This window comes from Gracilinanus agilis, chromosome 1 (assembly GCF_016433145.1).
Source record: "Gracilinanus agilis isolate LMUSP501 chromosome 1, AgileGrace, whole genome shotgun sequence".
NCBI lineage: Eukaryota > Metazoa > Chordata > Mammalia > Didelphimorphia > Didelphidae > Gracilinanus > Gracilinanus agilis.
Window position 1 is genome coordinate 525,659,444 of NC_058130.1, and position 20,139 is coordinate 525,679,582.

The following is a 20,139-nucleotide window of genomic DNA, read 5'->3' on the forward strand; positions in this document are numbered from 1 at the left end:
TTTTGGTTCCAAAACTGAAGAGTGGTAAGGGCTAGGCAATAGGGGTTAAATTATTTGCCTGGGGTGTCACAGCTAGGAAATCTCAGACCAGATTTGAACCCAGAACCTCCCATCTCAAGGCCTCACTCTCAGTCCTCTGAGTCACTTAGCTGCTCCCTTTTATTTCTTTTCTTTTTAAGAAAATTTCTATGTTAAATATCACTTCCATTAGGAAGGTTGATCTATAGAAAGTGGAATGAGTGGAGTCTTGAAGTAAACTAGGAACACTCAAAACAGGGGTGAGGAGGGAGTGCATACAGGCAAGAGGAATGAGATAGAAGGTAGAGTGCCATGAGGAATAGTCAATGTAACAATATAATAGCATGCATGAAGGACAGTAAAGTACAGGAAGACTGAAAAATAGGTCATCAGAGCTCCAAATGCCCAAGACAGGCCTTTAGATTTGATTTTGGATGTAATAGGGAGCCACTGGAGTTTATTGAGTAGGGAGGTGACATAAACAGAACTGCTTGAGAAAAATCACTCTAGAAGATTTAAGTATATGTTAAAAGGAGTCACATAGAATTTCCTTTAAAAAGCTTATCGTTAAAAAGGCAGAACAAAGTACCTTGTAAAATGAAAGAGAAAAGTATGCATGTTAGTACATGGGATATACTCATGGTGAAGAATGAGACATCTATTTTGGACATGATCAGTGAAGGAATTTGTTTTGCTTGAATATGCATTTTTGTTACAAGGGTTCTCTTTTTCATTTTTCAATTGCAATGTGAAAGCAGGAAGGTGAGAAAGTTGGTTTTTGTGAATTAAACAAATTACTTTAAAAATAAAAGTATTAACACTGTCGAGAAAATTCAATCAAAATAACCTTAGATTTAGTTGAAGAATATTTTTGAGTTCCATTTACTTGAGGAATGTTATTTTATTATTTTATTATTAAAAAAAAAACAAACCCTTACCTTCTTGTCTTGGAGTCAATATTATGTAGTGGTAAGGGCTAGGCAATGGGAGTTAAGTGACTTGCCCAGGGTCACACAGCTGGGAAGTGTCTGAGGCCAGATTTGAACCTAGGACCTCCTGTCTTTAGATCTGGCTCTCAATTCACTGAACCAACTAGCTTCTCCCTGAGGAAGGTTATTTTAAAAGCAGATTTTTTTTCTTTCCTTTCTTTAAAAAAAAAGGATTTATTTTATAATATTTGAGTTAATAAGTTTTTGGGATAAAAGCTGTTTTAGGCTATAATAGGTATCCTCTAGCACTAGTTCTATGATCCTAGGATATTTAGAACCAGAATGAAAAGCAATGATGAGGTGTCTTCAGTGACAATGGGGAATTCCCTGAGCTTGGAATATCACTCTCTCTTTTCCTTGCTTCAGCCTATTAAATTCCTATGAATCCTTCAAAGCCCAACTTAAATATTTCTTCTAATTAGTTTCCCTGATCTTCTCTGTTGGGAATGACCTTTTCCTCCTAGGTCTCACACAGTATTTGGTTTGTACCTCTCTGGTACTTATTCATCGTTTTGTTAGTTTAATATGTAATATGTATTACATCATTCTCTTAAACTATCTCAGTGTCTAAGGATGATATCTTCTCTAAACTTTGAATTTCCTATAGGGCCTCTAGGTGCTTAACAAATGCCTGGTGAAGCAAACTGGAGTGAGAAAGGGAAAGAATCTTTTCCCTCCTTCTATATTTAGCTACTATTAACCAGAAAATATTATACTATACTGCTGAATTATTACTGTCATTGCTTTTTCTTTTGCTTGAAAACTTGGGTCTCTGTTTCACTGATTCCAAAGTAGTTTCTGAAAAAAAGATCTGATGACATTATAAGATGCCTGCATCATTAACCATGTCCATGCTTCCCATGAGAATGACAGCCTCTAAGAAATTCTGATATTTGTATAGAATAAAGGTCAAAGTTGTTTTATTAGCATGCAGACCTAGTCTCTATGTAAAACCTTTTGCCAGCAAGCTATACAGTATGTGAAGACTGGAAAGAAGAGTGAGATGGTACATAAATTTGTGTTCAAATATACGTAGAAGCATATCCATACCCACACATACACAAATACATAGTGCCAGACTCATACTTATGTTAAACTCTTATAGATTCTAGATCATAAGAGGACCAAAAATAATGGAAGGCAAGATAGTAAAGTGACTGGCTGAACAAATTGAGGTATATGATTGTGATGGAATATAATCGTACTATAAGAAATGATGAGCAAGATGGTTTACAAAAAACCTAGGAAGACAACAGAGTGAAATGAGCAGAGCTAAAACATCATTGTTTATAATAACTGTAATATTGTAATGATAATCATCTGTGAAAAATGTAGCTACTCTGATCAACACAGTGATCCAAGACAATTGTAAAGAACTCATGAGGAAAAATGTTATCTAACTCCAGTGAGTGAATTGAAATCTGAGTGCAAACTGAAACATAATTTTTAAATTTCTATGTTTTATCTTGCTTTTTTCCCAAATGGCTAATATGGAAATATGGTTTGCATGATTTCACATGTATATCATAATTCTTGCCTTCTCAATGGGTGGAGAAAGGGCTGGCAGCAGGGAACGAATTTGCAACTCTAATTTTTTAAGAAAGTGTGAAAAATAAATAGCAAGTTTGGGAGAAAAATAAAACATCTCCACTGGTCCATTAAAAAAAAGATAGTGCAGTGTCAAGAATTATTTGGAATCACAAGGCTTGAATTCATATCTTGGCCCTACTACTTATTACCTCTGTGACATGAATTCCCTGAGCTTTTGCACCTACTTAATCTGTAAAATGAATTTGAACCAGATGGCTTATGAGGTCTCTTCCAACTTTAAATCTATGATCTAATGAATGAGAAAAGGAAATAAGATTCGAAAGAACAAACCCATAAGGAAAAGCTAAAGAGAGACTGATGTCATTTAACTTGGAAAAGAGGCTGGGTTATAAGAGATGCTTGTTTACAATTGTTTTTTGGGGTGGGGGGAATCCCAGTCATGCTCTATGTTTGTATTAGGTACTGTTATAGGGAAAGGTAAGATTTTAGGTTAAGCAGCAAAAGCAGACAGAGTTGACAGGCAAGACCTGAGAATTCTAATCATGGGACTCTGGTCAGAGGAGTGACTTTTTCTCAGTGACGCAATGTAATGTCAGTTGCCTTTGAGGAGGTAACTGTCTGACTGAAGAACCTGTGAAAGTGTGTTATCTCTATCTACAAGACCATCCAGCAAGTCAAGAAGCTCAGGTTGAGAATCGAAGTAATATCTTGTATGGTAGACATACAGATATATTCATCTCTCCAACTTTACCCAGTGGATGATCTTGCTAAGTTACCTGTGTTCCTGAGTCAAGCTGATACATCTGTGAAGCAGCCCAAGAACATCTTAGTGAGAAACTCTTCTTCTCCCTGTTCCAGCCAGTCTTTGCCCAGACTGTCTGCTATAGGTCTTAGAAGTAGAGTAGTAATTTCCAACCTCAAGCCCTTATCTTTACCAATAATCTTAAAGTGTTAGTTGGCCCTTTTCCCTCATTATCTAACCCTGTTTAACATTAAACTGACTTTTTATACTTCCTGGTGTTCTCTTCTCCAAACTGTCAAGGACCCACAGAGCTCATTATTCCCTTGGCTTTGAATTTCAGTTAAACTGTCTGTTACCCCAGCTGAAATGTTCTTCTCTCATTCACTACCTATTTCCCAAATCCCCTGTGAGTTTCATTTAGTTTATTTATTACATCCTTTCCCTAGTGGGGTCTGTGTGTGTGCCCCACAGTGTGTATTCCCTTGTGTGGCCCCATTTCCCAACTGCCAATAACAACACTTTTGTTGTGTTGTTCACTCTTTGTTGACCCCATTTGGGGTTATCTCAGCAGACACCCAAGTGGTTTTCCATTTCCTTTTCCAGCTCATTTTACAGATGAGGAAATTGAGGCAAATTGAGATAAGGAACTTCCCCAGGGTCACATAAATAGTAAGTATATAAGGCTACATTTGACCTCAGGAAGATGAGTCTTCCTGATGCCAGGCTCAGCACTTTGTCTACTGTGCCATCTAGCTACTGTTTTAGGTACTAGATGAAATATAAAATTTAGGTAAGGTATGATTTCTGCTATCTTCATGGAGTTTATAATCTAATAGAGAGGTATGACACATTCACAAATAACTAAAAGAATTCTAGTTTTGGCTGGATCCAGATTGATTGTTCAATACCTAATTCATTGATATATTATAGGTGGAGAGGCAGGTAGGTGATTTAGTGGACAGAGTGCTGGGTTTGAGAGCAGGAACACTGATCTTTCTGAGTTCAAATTTGGCCTCAAACACTTACTAGTTATGTGAACCTGAGCAAGTCTAAATGACCCTTTTTGCCTCAGTTTCCTCGTCTATAAAATGAGCTGGGAAAGGAAATGGCAAACTATTCTAGTATCTTTGCCAAAAAAAAAAAAAAAAAGCCAAAATGGAGTCATGAAATGTCAAACATGACTAAAATGACTCGGCCAATTAGATAGTGACAAGATTTACTCTCTCCAGGTGATTTTTTAAAAAACTTAAAACATATAAATGCAATATACACTATTATCTAATCAGTAGAAAGAGGGAAGGGGTAATAACACTTGAAGAACATATCTCACAGCATTGTTGCATGGGAAAAATGAATGCTATATAATTGAGAATTGTTTATAACATGTACATATGGAAGATTTTCAAGCATGTAAAAAAATCTCCTTTTCTGTAGATCTTTTAAAATGGGAGAAAAGATAGGCCATATGTCTGGGATATATAACAGTGCCTGAATTGGGTGAAGATCTGGATGTGACGGTTTCTCAAGATCTCCTCCAAACTTAAGCTGCTGTGACAATCTTGAAAATAATTTGGATCGTGTCTTTTAAATTAGGCACAAAATCCTGCCTAAAACTTTAAGGTAGTTTACTTCCATTAAGAAATAGGGTTGTTTTTATCTATGGGTCAATTTATTTTCCCCTAATAACATAGACAAAATTGGGGTAGTTGTGCAAGGGTATGCAAAGGAAGAAAGTAAGAAACATGTTCCCTGTCTAACATTTCTGGACTTCAGTTTTGGTTGGGCTCAAACTCAGACCTGAGCATCTATTCCCCAGCCTTCTCCTTATATATAGACCAGATTCATTCTTTTCTAGGTAAGTTTAATGTTTACAAGTTTCCATGTCAATTGTCAGCTCCCTAGTATGTGTTGTTAAACTTATTTTACATAAAAAAATATTCTTCTTTTAAGATATGTCTAATGCCATGAATAAAATGGCTGTTCAAAGTTAGTATCTTTGAAAAGAGGAGAGACTTTTGTACTTAAAGAAGAGTTTTACATAAGGGCAAGTCTGTGAAAACACATCAGCATGGTTTAAAGAAATGTTTTCTTTCTTATCTAGGAATAGCGAATTAATAGGGCAAAAAGGTCTGGATTTGGAGACAAGAGAACTTGGAAACAGTTTCTGGCTCTGCTACTTCTTAGCTGTTTGAACTTGAACAAGCTGTATAATCCATTTGAACCTCAGTTTCATCACTCGTAAAATGAAGATGTTTGAGCAATGATTTCTAATCTTTCTCCCAACTATAATTCTATGATCCTATCTTGCAGTTTGGAGGTAGTTAAGTGGCACAACAGATAGAGCCCTGGGCCCGGAGTTAGGAAGGTTTCGAGTTCAAATGTAGCCTCAGAAACTTACTAGCTGTGTGACTCTGTGCAAGTCACTTAACCTTGTTGGTCTACATTGGAGATGTAGACTTTAAATGATCACTCTATTGCAAATATTAATGATATAGAAATAGGTTTTGAACAATGACATGTAAAACGCAGTGGAATTTCTCTTTGGCTCTGAGAGGGGAAAAGGAAGAGGGGCGGGAAAGAACATAAATCATGTAACCATGGAAAAATATTCCAAATTAATCAATAAAAATTTAAAAATTAAAAAAAGAAAGAGAGAAGGGGTAATCATATTCCCCTCTATTCCATCTCCCCTTTCATCAGTGATTTACATGTCATGCTGACTGGTGCTAAGCAAAGAATAGTTATATTCATGAATTCTTCCTCTGTTTTCCTTTCTAAAAGGAAGCCTAATTAAGTAGAAACCTTCTGCTTTGATTAAGGTCATCAATAAATAAAGCTATGTTAGCATTTTCCCAAATACCTTTGGATTTTACAAGATTTATGGTTAAAAATATTAAACCAAGGAGATGAACTTTAGTGACCTTAGTGCAGAACTTGTAATTGGGAACTCTACTAATCAAGTAGAAGGAATGTATTTACACGACTACCATAGGTAGCTAGGTATGAGTTAGATGGGATGAATGGATAGAGTCCTAGGTCTGGCAACAGGAAGACTTACTTAAGTTCAAATCCAGCCTCAAATAGTTACAAGCTGTGACTCTGGGAAAGTCACTTCATCTTTTATTTTTTTTTTTTATCTCGGTTTCCTCCTCTGTAAAATAAGGATAAAAATAGTACCTATCTCACAGAGTTGTGAGATTCAAATGAGATAATTGTAAAGTTCTTAGCACAGTGTCTGGCATGGCTTGGAGTCAGGACTTGAATTCAAATTTGACCTCAGGCACTTAATTGCTGTGCGACCCTTGTAAAGTAACTTAACTTTAATGCCTCATTTTCCTCAACTGTAAAATGGGGGTAATAATAGAACCAATTTTCCAGGGTTTGTTTTTTTTTTTTTTTTTTTGTGAGTATCAAATGAGAAAAATATTTGGAAAAGTACTTAGCGCAGGTACTTGGTAAATGTTTGTTTCAATCCACCTTTTATTTTATATATAAAAACTAAACCACAACTATGGATTTTCCCTTTGTTATTCCCTCAACAATGATCTGGTTCAGTTTTTAGTTAGAACACATATAGTGAACATTTTTATTATATGTAATAAGACATAGTGACATACATTGGTCTCCTTCCTTCAAATCTCAGCTAAAATCTCTACTGCTACAGGACATATTTCCAAGTCTCGCACCAGCTACTGGTATATTCCCCTTTGCTATTACCAATCTGAGACTATAAGTTTTGTATGTAACTGGTTATTTATTGGAACTTGAGCCTCTTGAACTTGGAACCTTGAAAGCAGGTACTGTTTTTTTGTTTTGTTTTTCTAGGCAACCCCATAACTTAGCACAGTGCTTGGCACATAGTAAGTATTAGTTGGTTTGATTTGACAGTAAGGGAAAGCAAGTCTATGACAGGAACCATATCCTTGTACAGATATCCATTCCAAATCATAACTTTTCCTAACACAGTTTCAATATATTTCAGGTCAGAATAAGAAATGAGAATCATTTGAGAGTTTTGTGGCAGCTGCAGAAGGCCAGCAGATAGCACAAAAATATTTAGAAACTATATAGCCCAATACCCTAAATTTTACAAAAAGATACTGTAAATACCCCACAAAAGAAAAGAAAAATTCGGGCTTCTCTGGTATGAAGGAAGGGCCAAAATTTTTACATGGATTTTCAGGATCAGAGGAGGTAGGGAAAGGAGCACATTCTTAACCCCTATGATGTGGAAGGGAAAATTGTACTTCTTTAACCCTTAAGAAAAATAACTTTTGTCATTCGTATTAAGAAACATACATTAAATACTTATTTATCTACATGTATTACATGTTGTTAACATATATTTTATTTTATCTTGAAAAAATTCAAATAGAATCAGAAAGCAGTGTTCTATAGGGTAATTCTTCCTTGTTCGGGGGGGGGGGAGAATTCTTTCTAAATGATGATTATTTCTAGTAATCATAGCTGGCAATTCATTTGCCACTAGTCACTCTGCTTGGTTCAGCTTCCATCATCATCTTCATTACACCTTGCCCAAGATAAACTCATCACTAGTAAACTCATCATCATGGAGATTGCTTCATTTTTGCTACTCATATGTCTTAGCTCCCTCTATTTGAGGACTGAAAGGTAGAGAAAGAAAGATCTCTCACTGCTTTCTCTTAATCGAGGGCTCAAAATGCCAGCCATCTCTTCATTTACTACTAGCTCTACTTGGCTTTAACTCCATCATCACCTTCATTATGATGCTGCACCAGGTATTCCCCCTGGCACATCTCTCCTCTTTTCAGCTTTCTTTTGTGTATTATCTCCTCCTATTAGATTGTAAGCTCCTTGAAGGTAGAGACTATCTTTTTAAATTATATCACAGTTCCTACTTAGCACAGGAACTCTGGAAGATCATTCTACTAAGTTTTAAAAGGGCCAGTGATCTACATTGGTAGAGGGAGCCAGGGAATTTAAAAACTGATGTAGCATTGAAATAATTTGGAGTGGAAGAGGAAAAAAAAAATCTTTTAAACTATTCCAAAGTGGATAGAGAGCCAAAGTCTGGAGATAAGAGGTCCTGGGTTCAAATTTGACTTCAGATACTTCCTCTATCTATGTGACCTCAGATGAATCACTTAATCCTAATTATCTAGCCCTTACTGCTTTTCTGCCTTGAAACTGATACTTTGATACTTAGTATTGATTCTAAGACAGAAGGGAAGAGTTTAAATAAATAATTATACTATTCCAAGAACATTGTATTTTATATGCAGATATGAACCCAGCTTAATATTTTATTTCAGAGTAATTAATTAGGATTCACTGTTTTGGTATAGTCTAGTAGTCATAGGTACCAAATTTTCTCCTTATTTTCTTCTAATTATATACAACATATATATAACCTCTTAGAATTCAACTTGGTAACAAATGAAAACAAAAAGGTGGTAATTACTTTAACAAGGGACAGACTTACAATTGCATTTCTTCTGAACAAATCTAAGCTTGCATGCTGTTCTGTACGTAGATAATCGGATGCGATCCAAATCTTGGGCTCCTGGTGAAAAGAAATACATGTATGCTGAGAAATGCACTCAGAGGGAAGTTTTATAATGTTCACAAACAAAATAGACTGGCAGAATACAATGTACACTTTTATTAGCTCTCCCTCCTCCCCCAATCTTAAAACATATTTGCTATCTAAGCTTCAAAATGATCTGCTCTATATCACCTGGTTTCAGGCAGGGCTATCTATGCCTCCAGGGAATCAGGCATATCTATTCAACTTTGGAAATCACTCTGTGGATCACGTCCATGAAATAAAAAATGAGAAGCTTAGCCTGCGGTGTCTGTCACTTTGTAAAACAATCTGGTCCAGCTGCAGGCTAAAAGACAAACTGGCTGAGCTCCCTATCAAAGGGGAAATATCAACACAGCCACACAGAAGCTACATTTTTATCTTTTTTTTAAAGATAAATTAAAATAATCAGATATTCTCAGAAATACATATATTCTTTAAACAAACTTTTAAAAATTCTGAAGCTCCTGTCAAATCTGAGCAGCAAATACATCAGATATTGAGGGCAAAGGTCAGTTTATCAAAAAGCATTTAATTACCTACTATGTTCTAATAAGTGTGCTAAACTTTGGTGATGCAAATAAAACCCCAAACAACAAAAACAACAATCAGTCCTTCTCCAAGTGCTCAAAGTCTAAAGGAAGAAAGTAGATTTGTTTCCCACCCTCACTACATTCTTCCTTCTACCAGTCCCCAGAGAACACAGGAACAGGGAAGACTAATGCTATCTCACTCACAATGACATTGTTATTCTTTTAAATTTTGTGAATTGTCTTTATGCAAATTCTGTTAAATTCCTCAAACATTTAGGGAGCACCTACTATATTCAGACACTGTGCTAGACCTGGAGAAACAAAGAAAAAAAATAAAAATAATCCCCTAACCTCAAGCAGGTAACATTCTACTGGTAAAGGGGTAACTATATAGACAGATAAACAAATAAAAATACACGCAAAATAAATACAAAATAATTTTATTGCAGTAAAGGAGACCAAGAAACATTTTGTGTTGGGAAGCGGCATTTGATCTAAGTCTTAAAGGAGTTCCAAGAGATAGAATCTACCTGAGCCACAACAAATCATCTGGCCCAGCTTCAATTTGGTTTTACCAATTAATCCTAATTGTCTTTTCCTGATTCTTTAGCTGCTATCAACATGAGCTGTTCTAGACCTTCACTTCTCACCTTATAAGGAAGGAAGGAAGGAAGGAAAAAAGGAAGGAAATAAACATTAAGTATTATGTGCCAGGCACTGTGCCCCATCCACTCATTGCCTCCACTTTCCTCACTCTTCAAATTTGCAATCTGGTGTCTGATCTTATCATCAGTCAGCTCCAACTGCTCTCTCTAGAGTTAGCTACATTCTCTTAACTGATAAAAGTAATGGTTTTCATTCCTCATTTTTCAACCTGCTACATTTGACATTATTAATCCACTTTGTATCTGCAGTCCTGACTGATTTCATCTTTGGGGAATAAGATGTCCCTTCTAGGATAAGCTCATCACTTCTAAATTTATCACTTAAACCCTGATTTATACCACCTCCCTCAGCCCCCTCTCCCCTCTGAGTGGATGGCTTGAGGGGGAAGTTCTAAACTTCTCCCATTGCCTATCTTTATAGAAGATAGAAATTAGACTCAACTCACTCCACTTTGCATCAGATTGCTGGTATCAACTCCATGGTTCCCTGAAATGCGGATTCCTCCTAACCTCTTGCTTGCCTCTTTTTCTGTGTTGTCTCTCTCTTTAGATTGCAAGCTCCTTGAGAGTAGGGGCTCTTTGCTTTTTATTAATTGTATGCACAATACTTGGCACACTGTCTGGTGCACACGCACACGTGCACACACACACACAGGTGCTCAATAAGTGCTTATTGAGTAACTAATTCAATCTAAATGCTCAGAAACCATAAGCTTTAGTAATCTATTGCTGAATTTTCTAAAGGAATCAAGACCACTAAAATGAAGTTTATGGAATCTACTTCTTTCATTTTCCTGAAAAAAAAAGGAGAACATTTGCTTATTTCAGTTTTGGGGGCACATCTCCTTTCTCAATGGTTAAGAACAGTGATTTCTGTCATTGCACATAAAGGATTTTTTTTAAGTATCCTGGAATAGATTTGTCAAGTTAAGAGACAAATTCAAATAATGCTATTAGATACTTGAGCCCCCACCCCCCCACCTTTCTCTTTTCTCTCTGTCTTTGTTTCTCTCTTATCAGTAAGTTCATTACTTCTATGTTTTTTTATTGTCTTAAGCTTAACATTGCTCTATACATAAAATAATAAAAGTTCTTAACAGTTCATTTAGCCTTCTGGGCTAATATATATATATATATATATATATATATATATATATATATCCCTTTAGATTCTGACCTCATAAAAGAGCCCATTGGGTATCTCCACTGGTCCTTTTAAATACACAGTGGATTGAGGGTTGGACCTAGAAGAGTAAATCCTGGGTTTGATTCCTGATTCAGAAATTTACTAGCTGTGTAATTCTGGGCAAGTTACTTAACCTCTTTGGGCCTCACATCCAGTACACAACCTGGATAGCCTAAGCCCTGAGGGTCTCAGACAGACTGGGCACTCACTGAATGCCTGAATGCAAGGAGTCACTTCCACACTATGGGAAAGGATACAAAAAAGCTAGAACTGGGGCACTGAGGGCAGCCTCCCTTGGCTGTTCCACTCATGCTGTCTTGCTGGCTATTAATCCTATCTTTCTAATAAGTCTTTTTACTTTTAAGCTAAGTTTGGAGTCCTCTCATTCTTGAGAAAGGTTTCCTTCCCTAACCCAGGGGTTCACCATTTGCACCCCTACAACAGTTGGCGCCCAACATTTTTGGCTCTCCTGGAAGCTGCTCCTGTTCCCAGATTGCTCAGGAGGACATAGCTTCTCAGATAGGAAGGAGCCTTTCTTGGACTCCTGAAACCCCTATTTTTGGGTTATATCTTTGTGGGTCCTCTCTTTGCTCGCCCTCCCATAGGTTATGGAATGTAAGACCATTACCCAGGTTCTCCTCAGTGTTTAAGCACTGAGTTGCAGGTTCTCCCCCAGTGTATGCTTTGTGTGGAGCTGGGTGGCAGGTTTTGGGTTTTCTCCTTAGTGGACACTGGGTTGCAGGTTTCTCCTCAGTATATACTGGGTGTAACACTTGAGTGGCTGATAGGGCACCTTCTGTGGATGCACAGTTGGTTGCAGGTTTCTCCTCAGTACTCACTACCGGGTACTGAGCTGCAGGTTTCTCTTGCGTGTAGCACTGGGTTGCAGTTTTGGTTTTTTGTTGGTTTGGCCCTTTTTTTTCCCCACATCAATATGGGACAGAGACAGAGCTTATCCGGGATTCCCCTTTGGGGTTTATACTTGAAAATTGGGACAAATTGGCTTTAAAAAACTTATGCAAAAAGAAACTGATTTTTCTTTGTAATGTTAAATGGCGTTGTTACAGACTAGATAAGCAAGAAGCCTGGCCTATCAATGGCACCCTAAATTCTAATACCATCATGCAGTTGGATTTATTTTGTATGAGGATGGGGAAATGGACAGCATTTCCCTATATAAGAATTTTTGTAAATTTAAACCAAAATCCTGAACTTAGGAAGCTCTGCCTCCCAACACCTTTGCTTGCTCCTACTGGGAAGAGCAGCCAGGAGGATAATTTGGAGGACTTAACATTAACATCTCCTCCAGCCAAGATACCACCATAGCTTCCCCTTCCCCCCAACCTCCCTCAGCTCCAAAATCTCCACTTTACCCTCAGAGCCGAAGGCCATGTCCCAAGTCACTCCAGAAACAAACACCCTTTTGTACCCGCCACTGACTGGTACCTCATCCATTCCTCAGCCTAGCCCACCCCACACCTGGAGCCCACTGAGCTATGGTGAGAGGGCTCATCTTCTCCCCGTGAGAGAGGTGCCCTCACTAGAGGGGATGGCTCGGGTACAGGTTCCTTTTTCTATGAGAGATCTAGCCCAGATTAAGGAGAAGTTGGGTCGGTACTCTGAGAACCACACCAAATTCATTGAAGGTTTTAAATCCCTCACCCTACACAGTAAGATCTGTCTTGGTCAGACGTGCACATAATTCTTACTATTTGTTGCACCCCAGAGGAAAAGAAACGTATCTGGGACTTGGCCATAGCAGTAGGAGATGAGAAAGCCCTAGGTGGCACATGGGCAGGGGTCCCTGGTGCTACTGCTGTGCCAGGACAAGACCCTGGATGGAATTATGGAAATGAGAACCACCGTAGGCAAAGAAACCACATGTTAGACTGCATTTTTCAAGCCATGGAGAGAGGTGTTAGGAGGCGAGTACATTATAGCAAATTTAGGGAAGTTACTCAAGGTAAAGAGGAGAATCCTGCTCTCTTCTTGTCCAGACTAGTAGAACCTATGAAACAATATACAAATGTCAACCCCGAGACTGATGAGGGGGCAACTATCTTATGCCTCCATTTTATATCAGACAAAAACTGCAAAAGCTTGATCTGGGACCCCAGACTCCAACTAACCAATTACTAGATGCTGCTTTTAAGGTGTTTCACAACAGGGACCAGGTAACCGAGGAAGGACACACCCATGAGAAACTGCTTGTAGTGTCTCTCAATTCTTTGACCCGTGGGCAGAAGCTGAGCAGCTCTTGCCAGGCCTATAGATGGTATGGGCATTGGTCTCAGGATTGTCCTTTGAAGGAAAGACCGCCCTCCTCTCCATGCCCAGCCTGTGGGCAATGGGGACACTGGAAACGTCAGTGTCCCTCCTGGCAGAGACCCCGACCACCCAAGAGGCATCTCCCTATCTTCCAGTTTCCTGAAGACTCAGAAAAGGGGTGCCCTAGGGCCAGCTTGCTCTTGGTTTCCATCACAATGGCTGAACCCAGGGTTAATCTTGAGGTGGAAGGTAAGCAGACTACATTTCTCAAAATGGGACCTATTTTTTTCTGCCCTTCCTTCACACAATGGTCCTACATTGCCTTCGCAGCATCAGGTAATTAGGAGAAGGGATAAGATACTTAGATGTAGGGATATGGCACCCCTAACCTGTGTGCCCATGAGGACAAACTATCCCAACATACATTTCTGGCCATTCCTTCTTCACTAGGTCCTTTATTAGGAAGAGAAATAATGGAGAAGCTAAATTCAACATTTTCCCTAATCTCAACTCAAAGTTCCCTAAAGTTCCTTTGCAAAGACCTCCCACTATCTCATCAGAAATCTGGGAGAAAGTGCCTTCTATTGTTTGGGATTGAGAGAAAGCAATTTGCCCTATGCGTTTTAGCTCCATACCTGGGACCTCATCTGAGGCCAGTGGCTCAAACTAACAGCACTGGAGCTCCCAGACCCCCTTCCCTCCTTAAACCCATCCAAAGGAGAGGGGAATCACCAGGTGAGAATTGTCAGATCGATTTCACCCACCTGCCACCTTGCAACAGGTTCAAGACCCTAAAAAGATCCCTCACCAAGCTATGTGAGGAAGCAAAAGTTGATTGGATCCAAGCTCTCCAAATATAGCCCTTACTAGAATCAAACTTGCTCCTCAAGCAGATTTAGGACTAAGCCCATTTGAACTGCTGTATGGGAGACACCCTTTCTAACCTCTGATGTTCTTTTAGATACATTATTCACAGTTTTGTGGGTCTTCTAAACAATTTGGGTTGATCCACCAGCTCTTGAGGGAAATATGCTAACAAGATCTTTCCCAAACCCTCAAGGGAGTGGAGAAAGAGGAATCCCTCCACCCAGCCACACCTGGAGATTTGGTATACCTGAAAACCTGGAGTAGAGCTGGAGAACCAGCTAACATCCTGATGGGATGGGCCCCATCCCATAATTTTGTCCACTTCCACAGCAGTAAAATTAGAAGGGCAGAACACATGGACTTATACCTCTCGTATTAAACTCTTTAGCCTCCCCCAGAAAATGGTGGTGAAGGGGGAACAGATGTCACTCATTCCTGTGAGCCGCTGGAGGACCTCAAATTCCTCTTCTGCCAGAAGAACAAGCCTAAGGACACTCCGGAATGGGTAGACCCCCGACCCTTTCCTTCTGTTTCCCCTTAAATCTCTTATTCCTTTTCTTACACTTTCTGTTTCTTTAATCTTGCCAGCTGGACAGAAAACCCCCTGATTTAAACCCTGCAATTTTTTTTAACATTGTTACTTCTCTAGTTGCTTTTAGGACTAAAGCTCTGAGTCAGTGAAGATGCCACTCCCAGTCTGGATCTCTGGACATTGCCTAAAGTCAACACCTTTCTCTCCAAGGGAGGCAGGGCCAGCTATACAACTTTGAAGAAGCTACTGACGATTGAGACCTTCGTCCCTTTTCCGTTAGATATTTGGAGAGGAGGGAGATGACATGGGCATTGTGCAGAGATGGCAGGGACCCTGTACTCCTTAACTCAGGCAGGCTGTGAGCAGGGAAATTCCCTTCCCCCTTCCAGCCCTTGTGATTCCCCTGGCAAAGACCATTATCCTTAGACTTCCTTTAAGTAGAGATAGACAAAAGAGATACACATCCAGTACACACCTGGATAGCCTAAGCCCTGAGGGTCTCAGACTAGACTGGTCACTCATGGAATGCCTGAGTGCAAGGAGTCACTTCCACACTACTGGAAAGGATACAAAAAGGCAAGAACTGGGGCACTCGGGGGCAGCCTCCCATGACCATTCCACACATGCTGGCCATTAATCCTATCTTACTAATCTTTCTTTTTACTTTTAAGCTAAGTTCAGAGTCCTCTCATTCTTGAGAATGGTTTCCTTCCCGAACCCCAGGAGTTCACCATTTGCACCCCTATAACAACATCAGAGCTTAATGCTGCCCACATCAAGCTCAAGAGAACATGAAGCTTCACTGAATTCTAGTGGCTGCCCTGGCCACCTCACTTTGTGACAAGAAAAGCCTGGAGGGTAACTTGGAGGAACTGAGGGAACAAACTGCAGCTGGAAGCTTCCCTGATAGCTGCAAAGAAGCAATTAGCAGATGAAACCTTATTTAAAGTGTATCTTGAGAATTGTTGTCAGAGCCTCACTAAAAAAATGAAATTTCATAAAAATTTGTATGAGGACATTTAGGCTGCAGATGCTGGAGTCATTGCCTCTCCTCCCACTGACCTCATCTGGAAGAACCAGAATTCCTGAGGCACTGGTGAAAATGTAAAGGTTATATTAAGAAACTCTCAGGAAGAGGAGGTTGCTCAAAGAAGTACAACCTTCAGAACAACATTACATGAAGAGGAGGAGGAAGAAGAGGAAGAGAAAGCTAAAGAGAAAGCTTTTGAAGCAATTGAGGAAGAGAATATCTTTCAGCAGCAGGGAGATTCAAGGGCATCCAAGAAAAGTTGTACAATTGTGTAAACTATTCAAATCAGTTATCTTTCTCAAATTAATTGCTGTAATCCTTATCTGAATATGCTTAGAACCTCAGAAGCACAAAGTATTTTTATATTTCCTTTATGTGAATTTATAATCTGGAAGCCATTGTAATGGCTGTCAAATTGGAATCTAGAGACCCCAAACTTGTGGCTTAGTGACATTTTCATTTTAACTGAATACTGCTTTCTCACTAACGAGTCAGTTAACTTGGAAATTTTGTCTCAGAAGGAAAGAGATTTTTGGACAAAGTGGGCCTTTTCCAGCATCACCTAATTTACAGTGCAAGACAACTTATGCTTATCCATGACCCAAATATGATTCTTAAACTTTCTTTGGAGTCCTCTAATTCTTGAGAATGGTTTCCTTCCTGAACCCAGGAGTTCACCATTTGCACCCCTATAACAACATCAGAGCTTAATGCTGCCCACATCAAACTCAAGAGAACATGAAGCTTCATTGAATTCTAAAGAGGCTGCCTTGGCCACTGCACTTTGTGACAAGAAAAGCCTGGAGGGTAACTTGGAGGAACTGAGGGAACAAACTGCAGCTGGAAGCTTCCCTGGTAGCTGCAAAGAAGCAATTAGTAGATGAAGCCTTATTTAAAGTGGATCTTGAGAACTGTTGTCAGAGCCTCACTAAAGAACTGAAATTTCATAAAAATTTGTATGAGGACATTTGGGCTGCAGATGCTGGAGTCATTGCCTTTCTTCTACCTCTATTCCTTATAATGCCACATGGAGAGAAGGACCTTAACAAATGTTCAATTGGATTTGCCAGATATCCTTCTCCATTATGCCTTTTGTGCATTTCTCTAGGCAAAAGGTCCATTTTGCTTTCTTTTACTGTCAACTCTTATGTCTTGATATTGCTAATTCCACGAGCCTTATACATCTGGGACCCTGATACTTCTGCTTCCTTGAACACTACCAATTCTTAGCAAAAGTGAATTTTCAATATTTGATGCCAGAGTTTTCTTTTTTCATTTACACAATTAGTTTTCTCCACCTTTTTTACTGCTTTGCTGACAACACCAGGAGGAACTAACACTTCCCCCCCCCCCCCCAACATTTTCTTCAGTTACACTTAGCCCTTCCTCCTCATTTGTACTGCAGTCAGCATTTGGGTATCACAAGCAATCCCTTCTTTTATAACTATGTAATTGTTTTATCCAGCTGAATCCCATTTAATGCTCTCTCCAGCTAACCATTTAGTACTCATTAGTACTGATGGAGAAACAACCCCTGTAGCTGATTGTGAATGAAGGTCAGATATGTTTGGGTGTTTGGGAGTGATACCTGAGCCTTATTTAGGATATTCTGGGAGGAAAGATGTACCTTTGTTTAGCTTGCTTAACTATTCTTATTCCTGTAATCAACTAGAAATGTGTTCCAAAGTAATCAAAAATATCTTATCAGGCTCTCTAATTACTCATAAAACCATTCATTAAGCCCTACAAAATCCCTAAAAACTTCATAATGAAGCACAAGTTATAGCTGGGGAAAAATAACATAGTTAACCTCACCATTAGACCCCTGTCCAGGGCCCTCTTCTCTTCTCCTTTTACATTTTCTATTTTGATGATTTTATTAGCCCCCCATGGGTTCAACTATCATTTCTGTGAAGAAATAACTCTGAAATTTTCCCATATAATCCTTACCTCTCTACTGAGCTTGAGTTTTGGATTACCAATTTGCCTGATGGCCATCTCTAACTGGAAGTCCAAAATCTTTCCCCCTAAATGTGCTCCTCTGAAGGTCAAGTTCTGTTGAAGTCACGACAATTAATCAATAAGCATTTATTAAGCACCTACTAGGTACCAGTCACACTCACTGTGCAAGATACTGGGGATAGAAAGACAAAAGTTAAAATACTCCCAGCTTTCAAGGATTGCTTTCAAGACCATTTTACAGTGTAGTAGGGAGAAATAACATACAGATACATACAAAATAGATAAAAGGTAATTGAGAGGGAAAGGGACTAGCAGCTTGGGTGGGTTTGGGTTAGGGGGTTGTAGCAATCCAGGTATACATTAATTGTGATATTATTTTAAGAGTGCTCAAAAACTGACTCTTGTATGGCTAATGATTGATTTCTGGAATCTTGAGTTAAACTGAACATCAACCTTGCCAAATACCTAGCCCCTCCCTAAGGCTACATGGTGGAAGACCCCTCAGCTATCTCAGTCTCCTTACTTTACCCAGGATGATCAATTAACATATGTATCAGGTCATATTGGCTCCTGATCCAGGTGTTAGCTCTACCTATTGTTTTAGGTTCTGGCAGTTTGTATCTCCTGGTGATTACCTCATAATGTTAATGTATCAAACCACTTGGCTCTCCCCTTCCCCCTATACTGTTGCAATCCCAATAAAAGTGGCGATATGGCAGTTGAGGATTAAGCTCTTGACCATCAGAACTCTGAACCATGAAGCTCTTGACCACCAGAGCTTACTCGCTTCGCTGTCTACCTTATGTCAGAACTTTCTATGTCTGTGTGTCTTTATTCTCACTTTATGTTCTCTTTCCATTAGTCCTTAACCCGTAACCCATTTTCACTCAGTCCTTGGTTCCCCTTTCTGAGTGTCCTACCCACTAGGAATCTTCGTGGAGTCAGTGACGGCTTCAGGGGTTAGCCATCCAGGTTCACAACTGCCCTTGGACAACCCTCAGTTCTTCACAATTCCTCACTACCCTCTACACATAATTAGTTGCAATTGCCAAATCTTGTCAGATCTGCCTGAATGATCTTTCTCTTCTTTCCATTCTCATGACCATCACCTAGTTCAGTCCTCCATGACTTCTTACCTAGACTACTGCAACAACCTTCCTAGCTACATCTCTCTTTTCTCTCTGATTCATCTTCTATGCAGCTTTTGAACTGATATTCCTAAAGTAGAAGTTTTAATGTAAAAGTCTTGCTCAAAAATTTTCAGTGGTTCCCTATGGACTCTAGGATAGAGTACAAATAAATACCTGTTTGTCATTTAAACCACTTTACAGTCTGAGACCAAATTATCTTCACAGATTGATTTCATATACTCATCTTCAATAATTCCTTCTTAGCCAAACCAGTCTAACATAATACTCTTTTTCCCTTCTGTGATTTTGTCCAGGTTGTTGTTCAGCCATTTCCCAACATGTCTAACTATGATCTCAGTTGAGGTTTTCTTGGCATACGTATTGGAGTAATTTGCAATTTCCTTCTCTAGCTCATTTTATAAATGAGGAAACTGAGGCAAATAGGGTTAAGTGACTTGCCCAAGGCCACACAGCTAATAAAAGAGTCTGAGGCCAAATCTGAACTCAGGTCTTTCTGACTTCAGGCAAGGTGCTCTATTCACTGCACCACCTAGCTGCTCATGTTCACTATATCTGAATGCTTTCTCCCCTTTACCTCATCAGGGAATCCTTCATTCTACAAGAGACCTTTCCTGGTTTCTCCAGTTGTTAATGTCCTTCCTTCCTCCCACACCTCCCTCCCAACCCCCCATTCTTAGTATTTGTTGTTGTATTTGCCTGTGTGTACATGTCATTTCTCCCCCACATAAGCTTCTGGAGAGTAGGGATGAGTTTATTTTTGTCTTTGGATCTCCAGACTCTTACATAATATCTAGTGTACAGAGTAGGTACTAAATAAATGCTTATTGAATTCAATTGAACAAGGTAAAAAACAAATTGTTGCCATTTACATACAATTTATGTTCACCTTTTATTTGATAAGGCATTCCTAGGAGCAAAAATTAATTAAGTTAAATTCAAGTATCTGCAGTGTTATCATGGGTAAATTGTTTTATAATGTTAAATTCAGAGCTTTTTTCTTCTAAATTAATAAAACAATAACAAAAAATACTTCCCTTTTTTCAAGTAGCCTTGAGGACAAAATGTGTTTGGTTTTTTTT

At 39.0% G+C, this 20,139-nt stretch overlaps 1 protein-coding gene across 2 annotated transcripts in view; it reads right to left on the reverse strand.

Annotated features, from left to right (window-relative positions):
• The window catches only part of DTNA (dystrobrevin alpha), a 458,249-nt gene that overhangs the window by 156,850 nt on the left and 281,260 nt on the right, over positions 1 to 20,139 (reverse strand). For both annotated transcript variants that reach the window (XM_044666412.1, XM_044666419.1), the window contains exon 3: positions 8,765 to 8,845. In XM_044666412.1, coding sequence (XP_044522347.1) covers positions 8,765 to 8,845 — 81 coding nt within the window. The remainder of the gene's footprint in view (positions 1 to 8,764; positions 8,846 to 20,139) is intronic.